The sequence below is a fragment of the Gnatocerus cornutus genome, chromosome 1 (genome assembly GCF_029298725.1).
Source record: "Gnatocerus cornutus isolate USDA-ARS CGAHR chromosome 1, icGnaCorn1.1, whole genome shotgun sequence".
Classification (NCBI taxonomy): Eukaryota; Metazoa; Arthropoda; class Insecta; order Coleoptera; family Tenebrionidae; genus Gnatocerus; species Gnatocerus cornutus.
The window spans coordinates 24,620,475-24,642,261 of NC_142233.1; the positions used below are offsets into that span (position 1 = coordinate 24,620,475).

General features: G+C 33.3%; 1 protein-coding gene across 2 annotated transcripts in view; it reads right to left on the reverse strand.

Annotated features, from left to right (window-relative positions):
• Nucleotides 1-21,787, reverse strand: part of Calx (sodium/calcium exchanger 3) — a 58,001-nt gene that overhangs the window by 2,901 nt on the left and 33,313 nt on the right. Inside the window, exons 3-7 of one of the 2 annotated variants that reach the window (XM_088031000.1) lie at nucleotides 11,875-11,966; nucleotides 3,948-4,084; nucleotides 2,574-2,772; nucleotides 2,308-2,466; nucleotides 35-206 (exon numbers count right to left, since the gene is read on the reverse strand). In XM_088031000.1, coding sequence (XP_087887126.1) covers nucleotides 35-206; nucleotides 2,308-2,466; nucleotides 2,574-2,772; nucleotides 3,948-4,084; nucleotides 11,875-11,966 — 759 coding nt within the window. Of the gene's footprint in view, nucleotides 1-34; nucleotides 207-2,307; nucleotides 2,467-2,573; nucleotides 2,773-3,947; nucleotides 4,094-11,874; nucleotides 11,967-21,787 lie in introns of both variants that reach the window. The other variant, XM_088031006.1, reaches the window with a different exon arrangement.

Genomic DNA, 21,787 nt, shown 5'->3' on the forward strand with positions numbered 1-21,787 from the left:
CGTTTGTGCTCGAGATACAACGATACCAACTTACTTTCCTGGTTTTACTTTGAACGGTTTCTTTTTCATGTTGTGGTAAATGGCGGCGATTGACCAGGCCACTCCGATACCAAGGAACACGTTTACGGCGTTGCTTCCTGTCACGTTCCCTATACTGGCATCGGCGTGCTTGTCGTGGATGGCGGCTACTTTGCTAGCGAATGTGTCTGCAACAGATAAGCAAAGAGCTGCAATTTTGGAAGTCTTTAAAAGTTCAGAAATTTGCTTCTTTGTAGCGAGTTAACAATTTGAGATTCATACAAGCGAAACAGCTGCGAATTTCTGCAAACATGTAATCCATTATGAATGACGGGAAGTATGTTTCAAAATGAGTGACTATTGGGACGTACGTTTCCGAAGCGAGATGGAAGTATATTAAACGGAATAAATTGTATGTGGAAGAGATGCACACGAATTATTTCCTCTTTCGTCTACCTAAAGGGAGAGGAAAATAAACGTTGGGGAATTTCAAATTGAAAATGTCAACGTTGAGAGATCTATAAGCATAAAATTAGATTTCATAAGGGTCCGTCTTGAACTCTATCTTCTAATGAGAAACTGGAAAATGGGCTTCGAAATTGAAAAGTCAAATGATACTTGAAAAAATGGAAACCTGAGATTATCGATTGTTATTTCTCTCTAACAGAGCGAGCAGTTTTATTATTATAATTATACAACGAACGAATTAAACGGAGTTTGTAGTTTCAATAGAAAAAACAGATCATTTGTGTTCCTTTTGCTTGCTAACGTACATTACGTGCAATTACAGTTTTAGAGTTTTCCAGATGATCGCTCATTAAAACTTGTTTTTGTTATCGTGAGTAATTCATCACTGAGTAAAAGCATCCTTATCGTGATTATGATCGGAAATGTGAAGTGAGCTTTTCGCTGAAAGTACATTAGCACATTCGACTTACAAGCAGACAAATGACCATAAAGAATATTACGACGTCATGCAATAGTAGTACAATAACTAGTTTAATGTTTACAGACATGCGACTGCACGTTTCTCCTTTCCCAAGGCGGTCTGGTATTGGTTTTTCCGAGCAAACTGGCATCGACGAGATAACGCAAATTAACATGGAATAATTCTTCTCATGTTTCTGATATCGATCTTCTCACGTGTTACTTGTTGAATTGAATTGCTGCCAACTGAATGAAAACCAATAAGAAAAAACGTCTCAAGCAACCCTGACAGGAGTTGTAATTCAGTAGACTAATAACGGAAGAGTCCATCAACGAAATATTAGATGTGAATTAATTTAGAGGCTTTAAGATTTGGAGAGTCTGATAAAGATGCAAGGGACGACTCAATTGCCCTTTTCAGGAAGTTTGTGTGAAATCCTTATTGGAGTTTATGTTGTTCTTTAGTATTTTGTTTAAAGTGCAAGAGAGACACTATTCACTGGCACTTTGCGATGTGAAAACATTACCTCGTTGCTCCAGGGAGTGGCAAACGAACCTGGCCTGGAAACAAATTACTCGCAACGGCTTCATTATTTGCATAAAACCCTTAAATAACTGATTCATTCAAGCTCAAATATTGGAAGAAGCCTTATTAAATACCGAGTTTCTTATTTGAGAGAAGAAATTTCTCAACTTGGAAGAAACCAATTAAGCCAAGTGAGCAAATGCAAAACTGCAAGATCCGTGTGTCTGTTATCTAGAGTGTAGCGCCAGATAGTTCATCCTGACTTTGATCTATAACGAAGTAAATGCAATAAGAAGCTTTCCAGAAGGTTGGCCTACATTTTCCAAAAGCTCATGCAAAAACTGTGCACATTTGGTAACAACAAACTCAAATCGGGTCATCCAACTGACTGAATTTGTGGTGTCGTACACGTAGCACATGCAGTCACAGTGAAGCCAAAACGTACGTAATTAAAGAGTTTAATACATTTTGGATTATATCTAGCAGAAGTCCTTGGGGATGCGAAAAAGTTTATTTAGGTAAATTGAAGTGGATGTTCTGTGCAAAAATGTGGAAACGAATGGGAAACGTCCCTTGGTGAGACGTTCGTTTGTTAAATGTCGAGCTAAACTAAGCTTGTAACGTGAGAGTTTTCTTTTAGGAAACAGACCCACATCATTACTGCAACTGAAGTAATGACGTTTTTACTGTGGAGCGATAAAAATTTTTGCAAGAAATAAATTTTCCGACTCGGCATGATTGATTATGTCGCAACTGAAGGAACTTGCTTAATCAGATTAATAAACGTCTTGTGAAGACTTTCAATTTCCGCGTCTGACTTAATTATCATTGCTTACCTGGTATGCTGGTTCCGAGAGCTACGAAAACGATCGCAGTGACAGAATCTTGGATACCTAGAGTGTATCCAAAGTGGGAAGCCACGTCACCTATTACAGCCGTAACTATCCCTATGATCAAGATCGATACGACAAAGCAGAGATATCCTTTGCACAAATCTACAAAGAGAAGACAGTATGGTTTATGCGAGTGGAGGAGGTCGTTGAAAATTGAATTACAGAATTCATAGTCGGTAATAAATTGCGAAATAGTCAGAATCGAATACCTGTGGGTGGCACAAAGGCAAATAGAATTTTCCAGAATAACGTGACGACATGCATCACATAGTCGAGTCCAGACGGCTCCTTCTGGTCTGAATCTTCACTGGCGCTCACTGTGACGGCTTCTACGAATTGTTCTTTCCAGGATGAGGTACCAATCAGCAATGAGGCGTTTGCTCGTTGTACTAATTTGTCTACAGTGTTCTGAAATCATAAAATTGTTATTTTCTTTACACACTTATGGTGAAAGGAAAATTAAAATGCTCACTCAAAACTAAGTGTGCTGATTATATAACTTGCACCCCCGCCGCGAAAGTAGTGGATATATTTAAAGATTGGGGTGAAGATAACAACAGCACTAAAATTTGACTGGTTTATGCAAACGGCCAAAATGGTAGTAGCGTGTTAAGTATATAGGCTTGATAAAAAGATAATAAAATTATTATTATTATAATTTTATTGTTTCGACATAAATTTTAAGTAAATTGGTAGTTAGTCTAGACAGCTGGGTTATGTTAGATGTGACTGAAAGCCTATTTTATTTGAGATACTAATTATGCTAATCCTCATTTTTCTTGTAGAGATTTTTTTGAAGGCGCGAATTTAAAATGGAGCTCAGTGGTCGTTCAACAGAATTTTATTAAGTATAACTTTATGTTTTTCATCATTACATCTTGTATGTCATTACTAACAAACTTGTCCGTTGCTTGTGAAACCATCTATTAATAAAAACTGACATGTATCCTTTACAGGTATCTAACTTATTCCTTTCACATCCTGCTGATTTTTAAAATTGCTTCTTTGTAAATTAGTAAATTATTTGAGAAAAAAAGAGCGTATAGAACTAACTGAAAGTTATGTGTCAAGTTGGATGCTTTCATAGTTTTTGAAGAAAAAATCGAAATAAAAGCAGAAATAATAATATTTGAAACACGTTCCGGAGGCCAATTTCAGCACTGATTTGTTTGACTACTTGTGCAAGATTCTGTGTAAAAATACTATTTACTACAAAATAAAAAACGTCACAATAAGAACAATTAAATTAAATTTTCAATTAAGCTGAAATAAGAAGAAATATTGTTGCAACTGAAATTCTGTGCTTTTCACGATTTTCGCAGTTGAGTTTGCATTTAATAAAACCCTGATTTCTTTTAACGTAAAAACCACGAAACCACGTTCGGAATTTATGTGGTGGCGAAACAAACGTTTATTTATTTTATTCTTTTTCTGACGTCTTGACTGTAAATGACGTTCGAATTTATTATCTTGTGGTAAAGCTACAAATAAAATGAACGTGTTATTAATAGTGATTATCATTAGAGTCCCTAAAATTATCTTCAACACTGATAATAAAAAATTAGAGCAGTGAAAAAACTTACTCTAAACTCCTTGCTCTCTTTGATTCGAATTTGTGCCCTGACGATATCTCCAAGTCGTGGCTTCCCCATTATCGCCACTTTCTCTTGCTCTGTCCTCTCTTCAGGTCGTTTCTTTTCAGCTTCAGCTGCTAAGCTTGCTACCTCATCTATAAAATAGCGCCAGATTCAGCACTTTTCATGGAATTTTTCAATAAACTGCATTCCAAAACGTCGTAAGGTTATTTTTGAAATATTATGTAGCTGTACAACAATTGGAAGATAGTTGTCGTTTTTTATTAAATCTCTCAGTAACAAACAAAGTTTTCAGCACAACACGAGTACACAAAGATGTGAAACACAGTAATTAGACAAGACTGTTAAGAGGAAGAGTACAATTAAAGCGATAGCGTCAGTTTTACATTTCAAGTAAATGCACACTTTACCCCTAGTTTTCAGTTCGCGGAAAATAAAACAGTGGGAATGGTTCTTAGGGTACGCGGTTACGTAATTAGGTTTATTAAGGGAGTTTTAGTTTGAAAGGCATCGATTTGCCCCATTTTCCTAGCTAAAGCAACCCCTCAAGAACAATATGGGGGCAATTATTCAATTTGGTTCACGGACTTACACAATTAGAGACAATAGCAGGGTTAGGCTCTATTAACGCGAGCTCATGTTTATACCACATATTAGATTACAACGTATTCTATAAATAGTACCCATCTTTTTAGTGGCTGTTTTCATTTTTTTACAAAATCAATTTCCTTTTATTTGAAAGTGATGTTGTTTGATGGATACAGAGAAGCTTCCACTTTGCTGCCTATGTGGCTTATAATTTCCGGTTTGCGTTACTTTTATATGTCTGTCTTTCGCCCTTCATTTTGTTATTCCATTTCCTCTTGTATTTCTCTCGACACCAGTTAATATGAGTTTATTTCGTTTTGCCTGCCCCATGTGTGTTATCAGATCATCCTATGAAAATTGAACCAGCCCTTTATAATACCCACATTTTCTTAGGGAAAAACGTCATTCGACTTGAAATGCTTGTTTACAAGAACGACAAATCAATTCAAATTACACCAAAATGTTACTTAAAACGCATCCGAAATCTGATATAAGCAAGAGTGAAACAGCATAAATCAACTTGTAAATCGAGAAACCTTAAATAGTTCCATAATTATGTTTAAAATATTAAATGAGGAAAATAGATCAAACGGAACTGGCGCATCCACCACTTCAAATTTGATACAGGTACTTTCAGTTTTTATTTTTAAAAAGACCTGAAATAATATAAAAGAATGTGTAAAACGTATAAAAGTCCTTAAGAGTGGTCGTTACCCAGCCCGCTCTTCAGATTTCGGTTTCGGTAGTGAACTGTCACAAAAATGACCAGGCCAGAGCTTGGGTCTAATAACCGCCATAAAACAATCAGCTTAACATAATAATTTCTTCAAAGCAAATTGTAGAACCTAGAGATGCACTTTCTTATTTGTTTCTTTACCATTTAAAAATACCGGTTTTTTTTTATAAAGTAAGATGCATTTTATAAAGTAAGGTGCCTCATATATTCGAGGTATATTATACAGGGTGCCTTAACGAAAACGAAGCAGAGGCGTTTTGAAGCACTTACTGGTGGAATTTCCAAAAACGCTGAGACAGGTCAATTTTAGTTGTAAAGGGGACACACAACACACGTATTTACAACTTTTTGCAGTCAACTACCTTTGAGGGGGTGAAATTAACCCCTTTAATTTTTAAAGATATGTATAAAACATGGCACTTTTTTTGAAAGGCCCATTGAAGACCTTTACAGTGATAATTTTTTTTTATTTGCCCTTTTTGTTAGAATGTATATTTCAACTTTGAGGTGATTTCCACCCTGTTGACAGGATTATTCTAAATAATACAAAATTGCTATTGTTTTTGAAATGAAATGTACGTATTTTAGTGCTATACATGCTTGGTTATGTTGATAGATATGTACGTAAATTCATCGCAACTGTTTAGTTCTAATATTTTTTTATAGGGGTTAGATAAAAAAAAATAATTTTATCATTGTAAAGGGTTCCAATGGGCCTTCAAAAAAAGTGCCATGTCCTATACCTATCTTTAAAAATTAAAGGGGTCAATTTCACCCCTCAAAGGCAGTTGACTGCAAAAAGTTGAAAATATTGTGTATCCCCCTCACAACTAAAATTGACCGGTCTCAGCGTTTTTTGAAATTCCACCAGTAAGTGCCTCAAAACGCTTCTGTTTCGTTTTCGTTGGCCCACCCTGTATATTTAATAATGAAAAAAGTGATCAAAAACGCGACTAACTGATTAAAGTAACATGAGAGCACAAAACTGCCTAATTTATATTTTTTAAATTTAACAAAAATTCAAAATTAGTTGGAAAACAAATATGTGCCATTTGATCAAATGCTTACGGCTTATGGTTGATTAAGTTCCAGAATATAACGCTTTTTTATCACTGTCAGTTTGGCGTCGCGACGTCCAAGAAGTGAAATATAGAGTTTTAGTGGAAACACTCGCTAATTCTTTTTTAACATAACTATGATAAAAAAGTCTCTGTTTTAATATTAAATTTTATGCAAATTGTGTTTTAAATTTGAGAAAAAACGCTTTTCAATATTTCAATATCATGACGAAACACTTGCAAATTTAGATTTATTCCAAATTTCGCAAATCACTTCATTTATTCGTCGAGGTCATTTGCATTTGAGATCGTACGGCTTTTGTTACAATCTAAAGCGAACTAAAGGATCGTTTGGTGTATGCGTTTCCAATTTTTACTAATTTGATAAAAAAGCATTTTTCCTTAAATTTTAAAAACAATTTGAATCAAATCTGAAATGACAACTGAGAAATGTTTAACACATTTATATGTAGGGGTGGGGGAGGGACATAGTGGGAAACTTAACAATTAATTAGTCACGCATTTTAAAATAATAGGAATTAACAAACAATTTTTACTAAATATCATAGACTAATGTATTGCGAATGATTTTTAAGGTACTTTTTTGATTACAATAAAAACTTCGCCAAGTGAGCATTATTTTGAAAAATGGAATTGGGTGTTTGGTTCTTTTATGCCTCAAAAATCGCTAAAATTTACAAACTACATTTTTAAAGCGTCGCTACGACAAAATTATTAGTGATAAAAAACAAATTCACAAAACTAATTCACAAATAGGTAGTTGTTCCTAGTACAGAAATCCTTATTAATATAAGAGGTTTTTTTCAACATTTTTCCTGTGGTCCAATAATGTAGTGCAAAGATGAAAATACAGTTCTATTATTTTCCTATTGCCATTTCCAAGAAAGAGCTATTATTTCACAAACAGCTGGACCTCTTGGTTTCGTCAAACTACCTGACCCCACCATAAATTTTGTGCTTGTGGAGAAGTACTCATTTCTGTGGTTTGCCGGCAATTGCTGGTTGTAAATTACAAAATTTCAGCTTCGATTTGAAATCTAAAATTTTACGCAACGAATACTCGCTTAATTATTGGAATATTTTTTAAAACTTAGGACCGTTGTATTCAGAACGACTTGCTTTACAATCCGATTGGATTCATTTTTGATACAACAACGCAAACCGAAGTTACAGTCTTCAGCCAAAATTGATGCAGTGTAATTACCGTTCCAGGGGTGATATCAATAAAAAAAATCATGCAATTTGTAGATAACTACAAGGACAGTATATATTCTAAATTTCAGTTTTCTAGTCCAAACCCTTTTTGAGTTATGATGGCTCCAGTTTACATTGCATTGCCCATAAGGATTTTAGGCAGCGACCGCTCTTAAAAAGTAAAAAGTGTTACTTTCACTCTTAAATCAATCCTATCGATAAAATTTAAAGTTAATCTGAGCAACAGTTTTTCCGAACTTTCCTCAATTATCACATGTTTTTTCTTTCTTCATTTTCCCCGTACCGAAACTTGTACGCACATATTCTTTTCAATTTTTATCTTTTTATGATTAAAGACACATTCTTCTCGGTATCAATCTCTTCGTAATGTTTGCTCAACACTTTTCCGGCGTGCCGAACTGTAATGTCTCTTTTAAACCCAGCTGCCAGTTGAGGTTGTTCCGCATTTATGTCAACAATCGATTGACGGACAGGATTTTAATGAAAGATCGTGTTTTTTCACTTTTCAATTTCCAGTTTAATTAAAGTAGCTCATTAACTTCCTTGTGCTAACACCGTTGAAGTTTCCCCGTCAATATCGACGGATGAACTGTACTTAAAGATTTTACTACATGAAGACGCTTTTTCATTTAAGTTCTGACACTCCTTAGTGTCCCGGAGGGACATATAGTTTCTTAGTGAAGTAATGCAAGAACCTGACATCGAACGTGACTTTTCTTTTAGAAAGATGCGTGTTGAAAGTAGCGTGCTAATCGATTTTCTTGATTGAAAGCAATTATTCATTCGTTGAAAAATGGGACTGATTTTCATTCGAGACTTTTGGTTTTAATTTATTCATGAGTTTAAGCCATTTAGTGGAATAAGAGAGCTGTAAAGTTTACATTCAAACATAAAGAACTTACAATCCCATGTTGCAACTTAATTCTTCTTTTATGTCTTGTTTTAAAGTCCTTCAATTTTGAAGTTTGGGGTCTCATTGATTACGTGGGTCTTAAAATTTGTCTATTTAATTTTCTTTAAAAATAATCTCATTTATTATTAATAAAATTGTTTCTTTACTTTTAGTGTCTTACTCCGGGACCAATTCCCGGACTTTGAAAATATAAACTAAGTATTCATACCAATCATGTTTGCTCCCACACATGGACTTACACAATGAATAATGTGTCTCTGAAGGATCGAAAGTACAAGGGAATTCCCTAATCGATAATACAGTACGATCGAAAATAAAATGAATTGGAGCAGACGGTGACATTAAGAGCAGAGTTGAGTGTAGTGCATGTATGAACTAGCGTGTTTTATCCACAAAGAACTTCAGTGAAATAAATTAAACCGTTTGTTAGCTATAGGCACATTTTAAAGAATTAAATTAGTACGTGTTGCCATGAATTCTAATTAAAACTTTATAGCGATGGTGGAAAGGTCTTATAATCATCTTATTTTAAAAGAGCCTTGCCACGTTTCAATGGAAAATAAGAAGCTATGAATTTGAGATACATTACTGTGGCTATTTTAATTTAAGTCAGTCTCTATTCGTAAATCAAATAACGTCGTAATGTGATTTTGAATTGGTAGAACTTGACCTCCTTTGGGTAAATTTAGATTACTATAGACCAGAATTTACATAAATGGTTTCCTCGTTATTTGACAAATATAATTCGCTAGGTCAAGACTAGGTGAAGGAAAGTTATCCTGGATATTGCAGCCCCATCCCTTTAATGTTTCAAAAGGTAGATTAATTAGTTTACATTATTGAAAAATATTTTACCAGGTATACGTATTTTATACACTCCCGCTCAAAAGTATTTGCCCACCAACATTTTTTTTAGGTAAATAAAATAATTTCTTTCTTTCGCTTTTGTTTGGCGTTTTTTGTTTTCATGTTTATATATTTCACTGATTTTTTCAACAATTTTTTTCTTCTTTTGATATTTTAGAAAATATCATTTTTTTAAAGTTTTTTAATGTACTTTAATTGAAAAAGTTATCGTCTCACATATTTTCACAATTCATCAGTCTATAAATGTAAAAACTAAAGTGTTGATTGACGTTTACCGTTTTTTTAATATCGTGAAGGTCTTTGACAACAAAACTTCTTTAATTTATGGTTGCGGAAGTTTAATTGTTCTCCAAGTTTTTCTCAAAAAATTAGTGGCAGTTTTGTACGGAAATGCTGAAGAAAGTTAAGTTAGGTGTGGAAACGCGTGCAATGATTATCTCTTACCACAGAATCAGCAGAAATAACCGCTAAACCCCAAAAGAATTATTAATACTTTTAAGTGAGCAAATACTTTTGAGCGGTAGCGTACATATCCAAAAACATGTTTTGATAAAACATACAGTGTTTTTGAAATACACTACCAAAAATTAAACATGATCTTAGATAGCCTTAAGGAATAAAATCGACTATATTTTATTTTTTTCTAACAATAACAAAAAAATCTTTCACCACTTACTTGGATCAGCACTGATGAAAATATGTACCCAACTAAAACAACAAACCTTGGATTGTTGCTTAGCAATTAAGATTATATTCTTTAATCCAGTGGAGAACTGGCAATTTTGACTAAATATTCGAACAATTTTATCTTGAAAATGAAAAGATTTTTACATACAGCATCTTTTGCCTATTGATTCTACTTGTCTTCACCAATTACCGTGTTTTGTTTGGTAGTGTATTTCAAAAATACCATGTAAATTGTTTGAAATTATTGTATGTATAGTTAAGTTACATTTTTTAGATTTTTCAATTTTTTCGACCATTCATAAATGTTAAATTCCTTTTCGCCCATCGTCTCTTTTTATTCTTTAAATTAAATATATTTTTTAAAATACGTGGAAATTTTATGTTATGGTTCGCTCCGCAAAATTTTCTAATGCATGGTGGGACTAATTATATTGTCTCTAGCGCGTGGTTGAACTACTTGTTTCATAGGGGAAGTTGAACCACTTGTAAATAAGACAATTGAGGGAGTAGTAGGAGAAGTAGGTAGCTGTTTAGTTGGACTTCTTGTAAATAAATAATGCAGGTGGGGAAATAACCGTGTAGTTGGACTATTTGTAAATAGATAAAACAAGAGCGCAAGAAAATATGTAGTTAGCCCAGTTGTAAAAAAAAGAAAACAGTCGAGGAGTAGCTGTGTAGTCAGACTACCTGTAAATAAATAAGACACGCTATAGAATGGCCGTGTGGTTGGACTACTTGTAAAAAGGACACGCGGGGAAGTAGTCGTGTAGTAAGACTACTGGTAAATAAATTAATAATACAGGCGGGGAAGTACACCAGTAGTTAGACTACTAAGTTATAAATAAATAAGACAAGCAGCGGAGTAGCCGTGTAGTTGAACTACTTGCAAATAAATTACCAACAGTAGGCTATAAAATTCAACTAGTAACCAATTATGATGTTTAAATGTTCGTTAATTTTAGCTTTGGCTGCCACAGGAATCCATTCACAAAATAAACAGTTTGACGATCGATCAAAACCCACGGATGTTTAGAAAAAAATTATTGAGATTTGTTTGTCTGTTGATTCGCCATTCGATAAAATACGTTCACTTGCTGTCAATAATAGGTACTACAAATCCGCATTGGTTTCCAGAATTAATCCAACTAAAACAAAGTATATTTTACTACCCTCAGATTACCTACTTTAGTTAATTTACATAATGTTTGTAGAACTGATTGTGTAAACAGACAAATTACAAACTGTATGTCCATGAAATTTATTTTTCGCTTTATGGGTGTGTAATTATTATAATCGATACGAATCAAATTCCAATTTCGATAAAATTTGGTGATTTTCTCAGAAAGAAGATGTAAAAATATTGCATGGGAGGCATAGTTCTGTTAAAAAGCAAAGTGACTCTGGTGTGTGATAAAGTTTGTTATCAAAATTAAAGAGATTCTAAAAAACGTATCTGACAATCCATATCTGGTATAAGATGCTGCCTGTGCTAACCGCGCCCATTCGGGTATTTATAGGAAACCCCATCTGGTTTTTGTCTTTGCCTAATTTAATAGAACGTGACCAGCCTTTTTTATGAATCTTCCTCAAATAATAAAAAAGAAGCGCCAGTCACGTCGTGGAGGGTAACTAAGCCGTAATTTTCCTTTCAAATTGACGCATTGCGTGATAAAGTGTGCATTTAGCATATATGAGAAAAAGGAAGAAAAATAAAAAACAGTTTACTTACATAACATGCATCGTGACCGAGTAGATAGAGGAAGTGCAGAAGAGAGTATGAAAAAAATTGATATGAAGAGGAACGACACTGACATTCATTGAAATTCTTACCACCAGACATTTGAGGTTCTCCCAACTGCACGTAGAACAAGACATCTTTTTCATAGCTGTCTTCTTCGATTATTGATAACGGGATGGTTTTCCTGAAAAAAAATCAAACTTATTGAAGAGAAACGTGACCTATCTGCATTTAAAGCTTTCAATAATACGCAAATACAGAATGAATATTCATGCGTGCTTCGATCGAAGTTTTATTCCCTCTGATTTTCACCTGGAAAAGCACGACTTAGCAATAATTCCAGGTGGAGGAACATCGACTAAATTATGTGTTTCGGAATTAGATTCTATTGAGTCACTATCAATAAATTTGGCTAAATGTTTTTGCTCGGACCAAGCTAGATAATGGACCATAAGCTGGAGAGCTATAAAATTATTAGAATTCACGCAACATTAATACAACATCCTGAAGCTCCTGAAAATTACGATTGGTAGTTAGGACGAGAATTGGTTGCTATGGCGAGAACGCAATAATCGTGTGCTTCCAGACGCTGAAACACGATATCATGGGGATCGAAATTAAAATGATAAAAGAATGTAAATCGTGGAAAAATCATAATTCGGTATTAGCGGGTCTGCATAAAATTTTAATGCCACTTTTGTTGGGGAAACTGGAATTGTTTTTAATACACCAAAGTGGATGACGGAAAACCGCAAATTGTCGAGGCGTGAAAATTCAATCACGACGATGCTGGAAATTTCATACCCGTTATTAAGAAGCGTATTCATAAAATTATTAGGTAGGTCACACGAGAGAGTAAATCGCGTTATAAACAATCAGATTCTGATTTTATGTTTGAATCAATTTCGTTCGGGCTTCTCCTGTTGTCTGTTCCCAGAGTTTTTGTCTTGCAGTCATTTACTTTGAACACGAAAAGATCTTGAAATTTAAACAATAGACTTTAAATTTTGCAGTTCCTATTGTTCGGATCGAAATTTTTCATTTGAATATTTCAAAACTTTGTTCGTTAAAAATAAAAACTTTAGAAATATCAGGAAGTTACTGCCATCGTAAAATTTCTATCTCAGTTTTTTTATTTTACGAAACTGGGATATCGAGCTTTTATTTTATACTGTCCTGCAATTCCACCCTTTACAACCTGCATAACGACTAGCAAGGATTTTGTAGACGTAATTCTCATTTTGTGTCCTTCCTGATGTCTTATGTCCTTATGAGCTATAGGTACACGTGTTATATCTTTACGATTTAATTTTGTACCTCTAACCATTTCATTATAATATCCCTTGGAGGGAAGAAGATTAGAACATGGCCGTTGAGTATTAACTCTGTAACTGTTACAACGGAATTAGAATTAAGAAAATGGCTGAGAAAAAATATTGCTATCAGAGGAACATAAAAGAGAAAATAAATAAACGGCGATAAACGCCAGTACTGTAACATCATTTTTCCTGCAAACAAGTTTTCGTAAGCGGCAAATTTAAAATGCGACTCTGTGATTGCCAGTCCAGCGAGTTACAAAATGCTAATTTTTTGAACTTCTGCAATTCCTGCGGAATTTCAAACAAGAACTGCCACATTTATCAAATTGAAAAGCGTCAGCAATAAAGTTGTTTTTTTTTTATTTTTAGTGCAAATTAGCAGGCATTTCATTTAGTATAACTTTATATTTTTTATCATTTGCGATTACTAAAAAATCAGCTGTAAAAAATTAGTGGCTTGCGGGGACAATCTATTAATCAAAACTGCTATGTATCCCTTTCAAATTCTGCTGATTTCTACAATTGCTTCTTTGTAAATCGGTAAATCCTTTGCAAGAAAAATAACGTATAGTCTTGTATTACAAATTGATTAGATCACAAACCAACAAATCTCGTTTAGAAAAGTTTGTTAAATTACTACTGTGCTTTCGATTCTTTCTTTCCATTCATTACCAGTATGTCATTTCCTTCTTAATAATCAAGTAACATTTCATTGCTCAATAGAGCGCTTTAAACATTTCTTCGCAAATAATCTCACGCAACAATCCCTGAACTGGGACCAGAAATAACTTGCGTGACTTCGACATAATTCCCTGTTACTTGTCAAATGACTTCTCTATAATTATTTTTGAAATTAAACCAAAATCGCTGAAGTTAATGGCGAAATAATCTGTCAGTCGTGTGGCAATTTCTAACAAAAACCGAGTTCATAGCTTGACATGAATGCGAATTCATTCATAGACTGGCGCCTGAAATTGATATAATTTTTCCGCCACAAAAGATATTGGATCCCTGAAATACAGCTTTGAAAGTGTATTGGTAATAGGTATAAAATGGAGCCTCATTTGTCTCCATCAACCAGCGAATCGGACACAATTCTCAAGGCAATTGACCAGTTTTGATTGCAGATGGGACTAGTCGATAATTGCTCTATTATCAGGAAACAACAGGATTCTAGAAGTGTAAACAGGATAATTGAGAAATGGATTGTCATTCAAACAGACTAATAAAATCCTGTTTAAATGACACTTTCATTATAATAAAATAAGCTTATAAATGTCATGTTTTATGAGTAATAAAGTTTCACTTTATAATGGGTGACTTTAGCAGGATTAAGTGCAAAGAGGCTTTTAGTTCCTTCGTTGTGGTTTAAAGTTAACAGTAAACATGTGCCTCACTAGATAGAAAATCAGGATAAAATAGTATCAATATTTTTATTAGCAGTTTCCACGCCGCTATTGACTAAATTATTGTCCACTCTAAAATATAAATTTAGAGAAAACCAACAAGATAATGTAGAAAATTAGAGCTTGCTACATCCTTATTATTTCATGTGTTAATTGGAGAATTGTAGTCTCCGCCATGTTTAATGAACGGCTTGTTTTACCATTAACTCGTATTTTTTATTTTTTAACGAGCTTTAAATGTTGTAAAAACGCTTTTGGTCCACTGAATTTAAATACTTTAGTTTCCAAGTTTCCAGATCTAATTAAACTAGTTCTAATTACAGCTAGATCTAATTTACCTACATAGAGCGTTTATTTATGTACGGATTTTAGATATTTTTTCTTGTACTAAAACTTAATAGATTTTTAATTTTTTAATTATCATAAATTTATATTTAATAATTTAATAAGAAGAGGAATAATTTAAAAGTAAAATGTGTTTTTCTTTAAATTAACTTTAACAAGATTACACCCGGAAAAGTATTTGGCGACAATGAATTTATAGAAAGTTGAGCTTCCTTAATTAGTGCTCTAATTAACTCACTTTTAAAAATAATCATTATTACCATGTTTAGTAAGTATTACAACCGGCTCAGTTACGAGAATATTAATTATGCATTCTGGTTGCACAAACTTTACAAGTCCTATGAAACAATCCCTACATCTTGAAGGTGCATTTGCATTGTTATGTATGCATTCAAATTTGAATTAAATGGATTTTGAACTTCAGGGCAAAATCCCAGTTTTAATGAATTTGGGTTTGAAATCTTGTTTACAAGATAAAAAATCGTTTAACACTAAATTTTTTTATTACAGTTATGCAAAAATTGCTAAAGAAAATTGAAAGCAAAATTGTCGTTAATTCTATAAAATTATAAAGTTCAAGCTTTAGTCTTTGAAAAATGTTTTGATTTTTTTAGTTTTTAATTAATATCTAGCTAATCACAACCTGATAGCAGTGGAAAGTCATTTCTAAAGCCTTCCGTTTCTGAATCCGAAACCCGTTTTGCTCCATCAGGCCAGGACTCATTGTCAGAGAAAGAAAAATATTTTTTTTTCAAGTACTAACTCTAGTAATGAGTTTTATATTTTGTTAGACAGTTTATTAAAGAAACCAAACACTATCGGGTAAAACCCTGCAAGTTTTCGAGAAAAACAAAAAAAAAATTTTATAGTGAAATCCTAAAAAAAAAGATTTTTCAAGAATATCTTTGAATTCGGACCTGAACGGACTTTAGATTTCGAATCAGAAGGTCATTTTCTGTCGTACAATTTTTTTTCGAAATTTGTTGATTTTTCTAAAAGGTTAGAAGATATTTTATTTCCTAAATACACCAAAATATTCGTTATTATTATCTAAACCACTTTAATTAAAAGCATTTTGGACAGCTTTGCAAAAGTTCAATTAGTCAAAGTCAGAATTTCACTAACCGGTGTTGATATTACCTACAGTGTAGAGTTCCACCCCAATTCCAACACTAATGATTGGTTCGATATTGACATTTGATTTTGTGCAATTATTTCAAGATATGACACAGTTTGATAAAAGCTCTCTTTGAAGATAGTTGAAGACTGAAATTGCCACTATAGTGCTCAATTCCAACCTCGCTACCAAGGCAAATTTAACATACTCGTACGTTTTAGTTAGCGTGTTTACAAGTAAACGTTGCAAATAGAAATGACATTGTTTTTAAACTAGAAAACACTTTGCATGATTGCATTCCCAAAATATGCGTTTCGGAACCGGAACTTGCTGACTTCAGCATGGGCAATCTGCGCTTTCCGCCTCGGTAAACCTTCAAATTCTTATCACCTTAAAACCGAATCTCTCTAAAACTTTCACAACATTGATACGCGCAACCGTAGTCGTTTTTCATTTTGAATGCTGTTTCCGGAATTAAACCGTAAATATTTAAACCAAGAAGCTCATCCTGGAATAAATAAAGGGACGGGGTAAAATCCACCCCATGTGCAGCCGGTTGGAGTCGACATTTTAATCAACTTGCACTAATTGCAAATTATATTACACGTTTACACCCTTTGCATTTTGCAAATCTCGATTACACGAATATGACAGGTCGCTGCGCATATATTTACAGATGTTTTGAATTAACGGGGACTTTCCTTATTGGATTTCTTAATAATCGATTTTTTATTTGTTTAAAGTGCAACAAGACATAAACAAAGAGTCAGGGTATTCGGTTTATGGATTTAGAGTTGTGGGCAGATAAATTCCAATATTCGCGCTTTTTGTTTATTTCATTTCGTTCTGTCCGAAATTTACAAAGGGATAATCTTCAGGATTTGTTTATCAATTTATCAATCATCGACTAATAAGGGTAATAAAAATTTAAACAACAGCGGAATGAAAAATGGACATCGGAATAAACCTACTTGTGTTAACTGTATTTCAAATTTCTTTGTGATGGAGCTATTTGTAGGCATGTTATCGTACCGTGGCCAATATAATTAGTTTAAAACACGAAGTGTAAGTTTTGAGTTTTATCGGCACTGTAATCGTATAGATAAATAAAAAAACTACCAACCATTAGAAGTTGTATTCCAAAACTGTTAGATTACTGGATAGAGAAAGTCGCAGTTATAATCTTTTTTTTCAATCGGAGCAAATTGTTTTTTTAGGTTTGAATAAGATATACATATAGCCACCGAAAATATGGTCAAATATAGTTGCCCTTGTAAATATAAAACGAAACAAGTCGGCTGCCCCAAGCAAAAACACAGTAGGTATCTGCTTTATAATAAATTTTTTGCTGGACCCAAAAATAATTTATATAAATGCGTTCATACATGATTTGAACTCTCCACTTGTCATCTATCTTTTTGTGATTTAAGAATGTTAAGACAATTACAAGTATAGATTTCAAATCATCTGTCAAAGTATTTTAAATAAATCATTTTTAAGTCCAGCGAAAAATTTATTAAAAAGCAGATACTGTGTTTTTACTTGAGGCAGCCAAAGTAAAAGTCTGCTAAAAAATTTTTTTTTTTACTACTAGCTAGAGAACATGACATTCATTATGTCGTCTGCTTCTAAACTGTGGAATTTAATTTTTCTTCTACGAGTAAATAAAGAAGGGCGTATTTTGGGTTGCTTATATGGCGCTGAACATTTAGTGGGGAAGAAAACAAACAAAAACTACATGGACGTAGACAAAAATAGAATATAATACCACAGGAGAGAAGACTTTTCCGGCCTGAACGTTCTAATTTTCCTCAATTCCTCCGAATATCAGGAAAAAATAATAATAAATAATAACGTTTGGGTCAGAAAAGTGTCTTCTCTTTCTAGAAACATAATTACTATTACATATTTGGTCACAAAAAATAGTATACAAACCTCGACATACTATTTCTTTCCTGTGATTTTATTACCTCCGAATCCACGCACCTGCCTAAACCACAACAGTCTAAATATAAGCGAAGTGTACATTACTTATAATTTACTGACCATAACACTTCCATTAACATTAAGGAAATTTACGCGAATTCATTAAATTCCGACAAAAAAATTTGTTGTTTCCCGGATTATCCATACAGTTTCCGTCTGCGTGTATGAAAATAATTTCTCCACTGCTTGTCTGGTCACCCCATTAATAACTGTGGTCGAAAAAAATACAAAAGGGGTGTGTGGTGGATAAAAAATACCAGCAAGCAGGTTGCGCACACACAAGATTGCTTGTATCGAACCATTTATTTGGGGATGGAGGCTAATTAAACTTCCTGAAATATAGCTTGTCTTGGACTATAACACTCGGAATAAATTCTAGTCGCAACCACAGCTCAATTTAAATTTATGGTGCTTACATCAACTTGTGCTTTAAAATCGAACGGAATTCCAGCGCAAGGGTAATTAGCAAATTATCCAAGCTTTCAAAGGGAAATAGAAAGAATGGTCATTGAACTTTAACTGAAATTTTCATAAAAGGATTCAGTACAAAAGTGTCATTTTTCTTTGCAATGTAAATCAAATATTTAGGTCCCAGTGTGGAAAAGTTAAATCAAAAATGACCCAATTTGTTATTTGTTGTGGTTCCTACTTTGTTTTTCCTTGTCTCTACTACTTTAATTGTTCAAAATTAGATTCCAGTTTTATTGCAAGCCTGATACTCTAATGAACAGTGGTTTGTAGAGACTTCTCCCACTTCAAATTTGCAATTAGCGACCGGAAGTTGTAGCACTGTTTAATTTGCGGCACGATTGTTAAATAAGTTTTATGGGCGCAAGGACAATTACTGAAATTTGCGCGCGAATATGGATGGCTACAATTTAGAGAAACAATTCTCTTATTTTTTGATGGCACTTTGGTAAAAACAATCTTAGAAACATTTTTTTAGTTGTGGAAGATCAGAAGTTGGAATAAATGTTGAGATGATTGATACTCTAAATACATATTTTAATTTTAAATAGTAGCCACCCCCAAAATCATCTTTAATTTTAAAAATAAAAAATTGATAATTAGTACACGTTCATAGTTGAAAAAAGCTCTAGAATATGACGCAAAATTTGTTTTTCATCATTGATAGTTTAGCCTAGCAAATTGAACTTTGGCGATTTTCGAGTTTTTGTGGAATTATTCACAAACTTAAATTGTGTTGAAAATTTGAGGAAAAATACTGTTTTATCAAGTGAGTTTCCAAACTGATGTCGGTCACAGTCGGATACTACGTTTAAACCAAACTTTTGTCTTTGGTCTCAAAATGTCATTTATTCTTTAATTTACTTCAGATGCAACAAAGGTTTTACTTGGTGTCTCTGTTGTTTTGTGATATTGAACAGTTTTTAGCGTACAAAATGTGAATCAGAAAATTATTCTTCATAAGAATGAGTGTCTTGTGACAATTTGGTGTATATAAATATTCCCAAACTGTTAAACGCACGTAAATTTTCAAATTTTTGTCTTTAAAAATAAAGTTGTACTTTAAAATGGTGGATGCGCCGGGCTAATTATAAAGAAGATAATCATTTTTCAATAAATTGTTATTAAAACTTGACAGTAAGGAACATACTTTTCTTTAAATTTATATCATTGCGCTACCAATGCAGTAACGTAATCGTTTTTCTAATTCAAATTACGCCATTATTCTAAAGTGCTTCTACGTATTTCAATATATTTTATTGAGGTTATTGCATAAAGTTTTGAAGTGGTAATATTCAAGGTCACATTTATTAGAAATATTCAATTTCTGCTTTTTACTATTTTTTCAAAAAGAAACATTAGCGTTTGGAGTGAAGTTTAATTGAAAAGTTATGACAAAATATGAAAAGTTAAAGAAGTTAATTCCACTTCTCAAGAAAAGTTTATTATTTATAACGTTAATGGTAAAGTTCCTAAATCGATTTCTGTAAGTATTTATAAGTGTGTTTGTGTAACGAAAACTTTTATCTTTTCGATTTATTTTTCCTCGCCATTATTATTTATTTGAATTTTTTTTAAATATTCTGTGCACAATCAATTAAACCAATAAGCAAGCATACCTACACTTGTTAAACTTTTATAGAGTATTTAAGAACAACTACAAATGTAAGCGTTATAAAATTTGTCTCAAGAAACACTTTATAGCTTGTATGTACAAACCATCTTCTATGTGCTCAGTTAAGATTTACAGTGTCAATTTGTGCCAAGAAGTATTCTTGAACTTTCAATATTTATTTCAAAGAATTCACACTATCTCTTCAAACTGTCCTAGAGCTCTCATATTAGTTCTCTCTGAGGAAGGCTCCAATTATCTGTTTGAACTCTTACTAGTCACTCTCTAATTAATGCTTTGGCGAAATTTGGCAATCACTCTGCCAACTAACCCGAGTAATTCCGTTTTACGTTTGAAGTATAATAATATCATGATCACAAGCAAGAAAATTAGAGATAACGACGTTCCATATTTTTTCTATTCCATTCGATGGTGCAACATGCTCTTCCAGATCGATATGACTACTAAATGAAGTTAAAATGAGACAAAGTGACCTTAAATAATAACAAATTTCCGAATTTTTAGTTGTAAAAATGTTGTTTGGTCGAGTTAACGATATGATCAATATAAGTTTGTTTGATGAATTATTTAAGGAGTTTGTTTCTATTTTAAGAGCTAATTACAAAAATGTGCTGATGGTTAGCTTAGACAGGTGCATTGAAATTCGCAGTATATTAGTTTGCTAAGTAGTTTGAAGCGCTGTGGGGAGCTTTAATTTAACGTTTAAGAGCGATCACCATAAGCTAGTTTATATGTAAAGTCTTCAGAGATTCAGCAACGTTGGATTAGTGGATAATTTTGAAAGTCTGCTTATATTAGTCTTGTAAAAACGATAGCCTAATATATGTTTTCTATAGAGTTGACATTTTGATTGTTATATTTTAATTTCGAAATAACACTCTTTTAGGGACAAGTGCGTAAAAGTGACATAAAACTGTGTATTGATGACTTACAGTTCAAGCGAAGAAAAGTCCTCACAGCGAAACGAGCGGCTCGACGACGTAGTCGGAGCGAGCTTTCGCTATGAGCTTTTTGAGAGAGTATTGTACATGACTTTTATACTGCTTTTTTATAAGATGTGTTTTAGTAATGTTATCTGATGCACGTTGGTATTATCTTTGTCATCAAGCGCTAAGTGTCAAACCTATGACAAAGCCGATTTTGCTCGATTTTGCTGGGATTGTAGAAAAAAATAAAAACTCCAACCATTACTCGTGAAATTCCAAATTTTAAGATTTCTAACAATAGAAGCAAAAGTACGGAGTCTTCGATTTGTGTGTTTTTTGTAATGCACGGATAATCGAGGCACGGATAATCGAACGAACACCCTTGCACGGTTAATCCGCACTCGGATAATCGAGGTTCTACTGTAGTGTGACATGGATGTTACGCTCGATTTTAATTTGCAAAATAGCTAGTGTCTCACCACCTTCTTCTTAACTTTATTTTCAATCTTTTTTATTAATAATGAAGGTTTAAGCCCCAGTACAAAGTTTTACCCATAATCAATCTTAATAATTTGTTGGTTCAATATCACAGTTATTAGACATTAATCATTTTTAATTAATCCCAAATGGGGCTAACTTTCCGCAAAGCATCTCGATCACTCCCATCCACTCCACCTAATTAAAAAATAAACTGAAGTACTCTAGTTAAGTATCACGTGCAATTCAACGATTTCACGGTATCTACCATTGATCACTATGATTTTAAAAGTTCGTGTTTTCACATGCAAATGTTGCACACGACAAC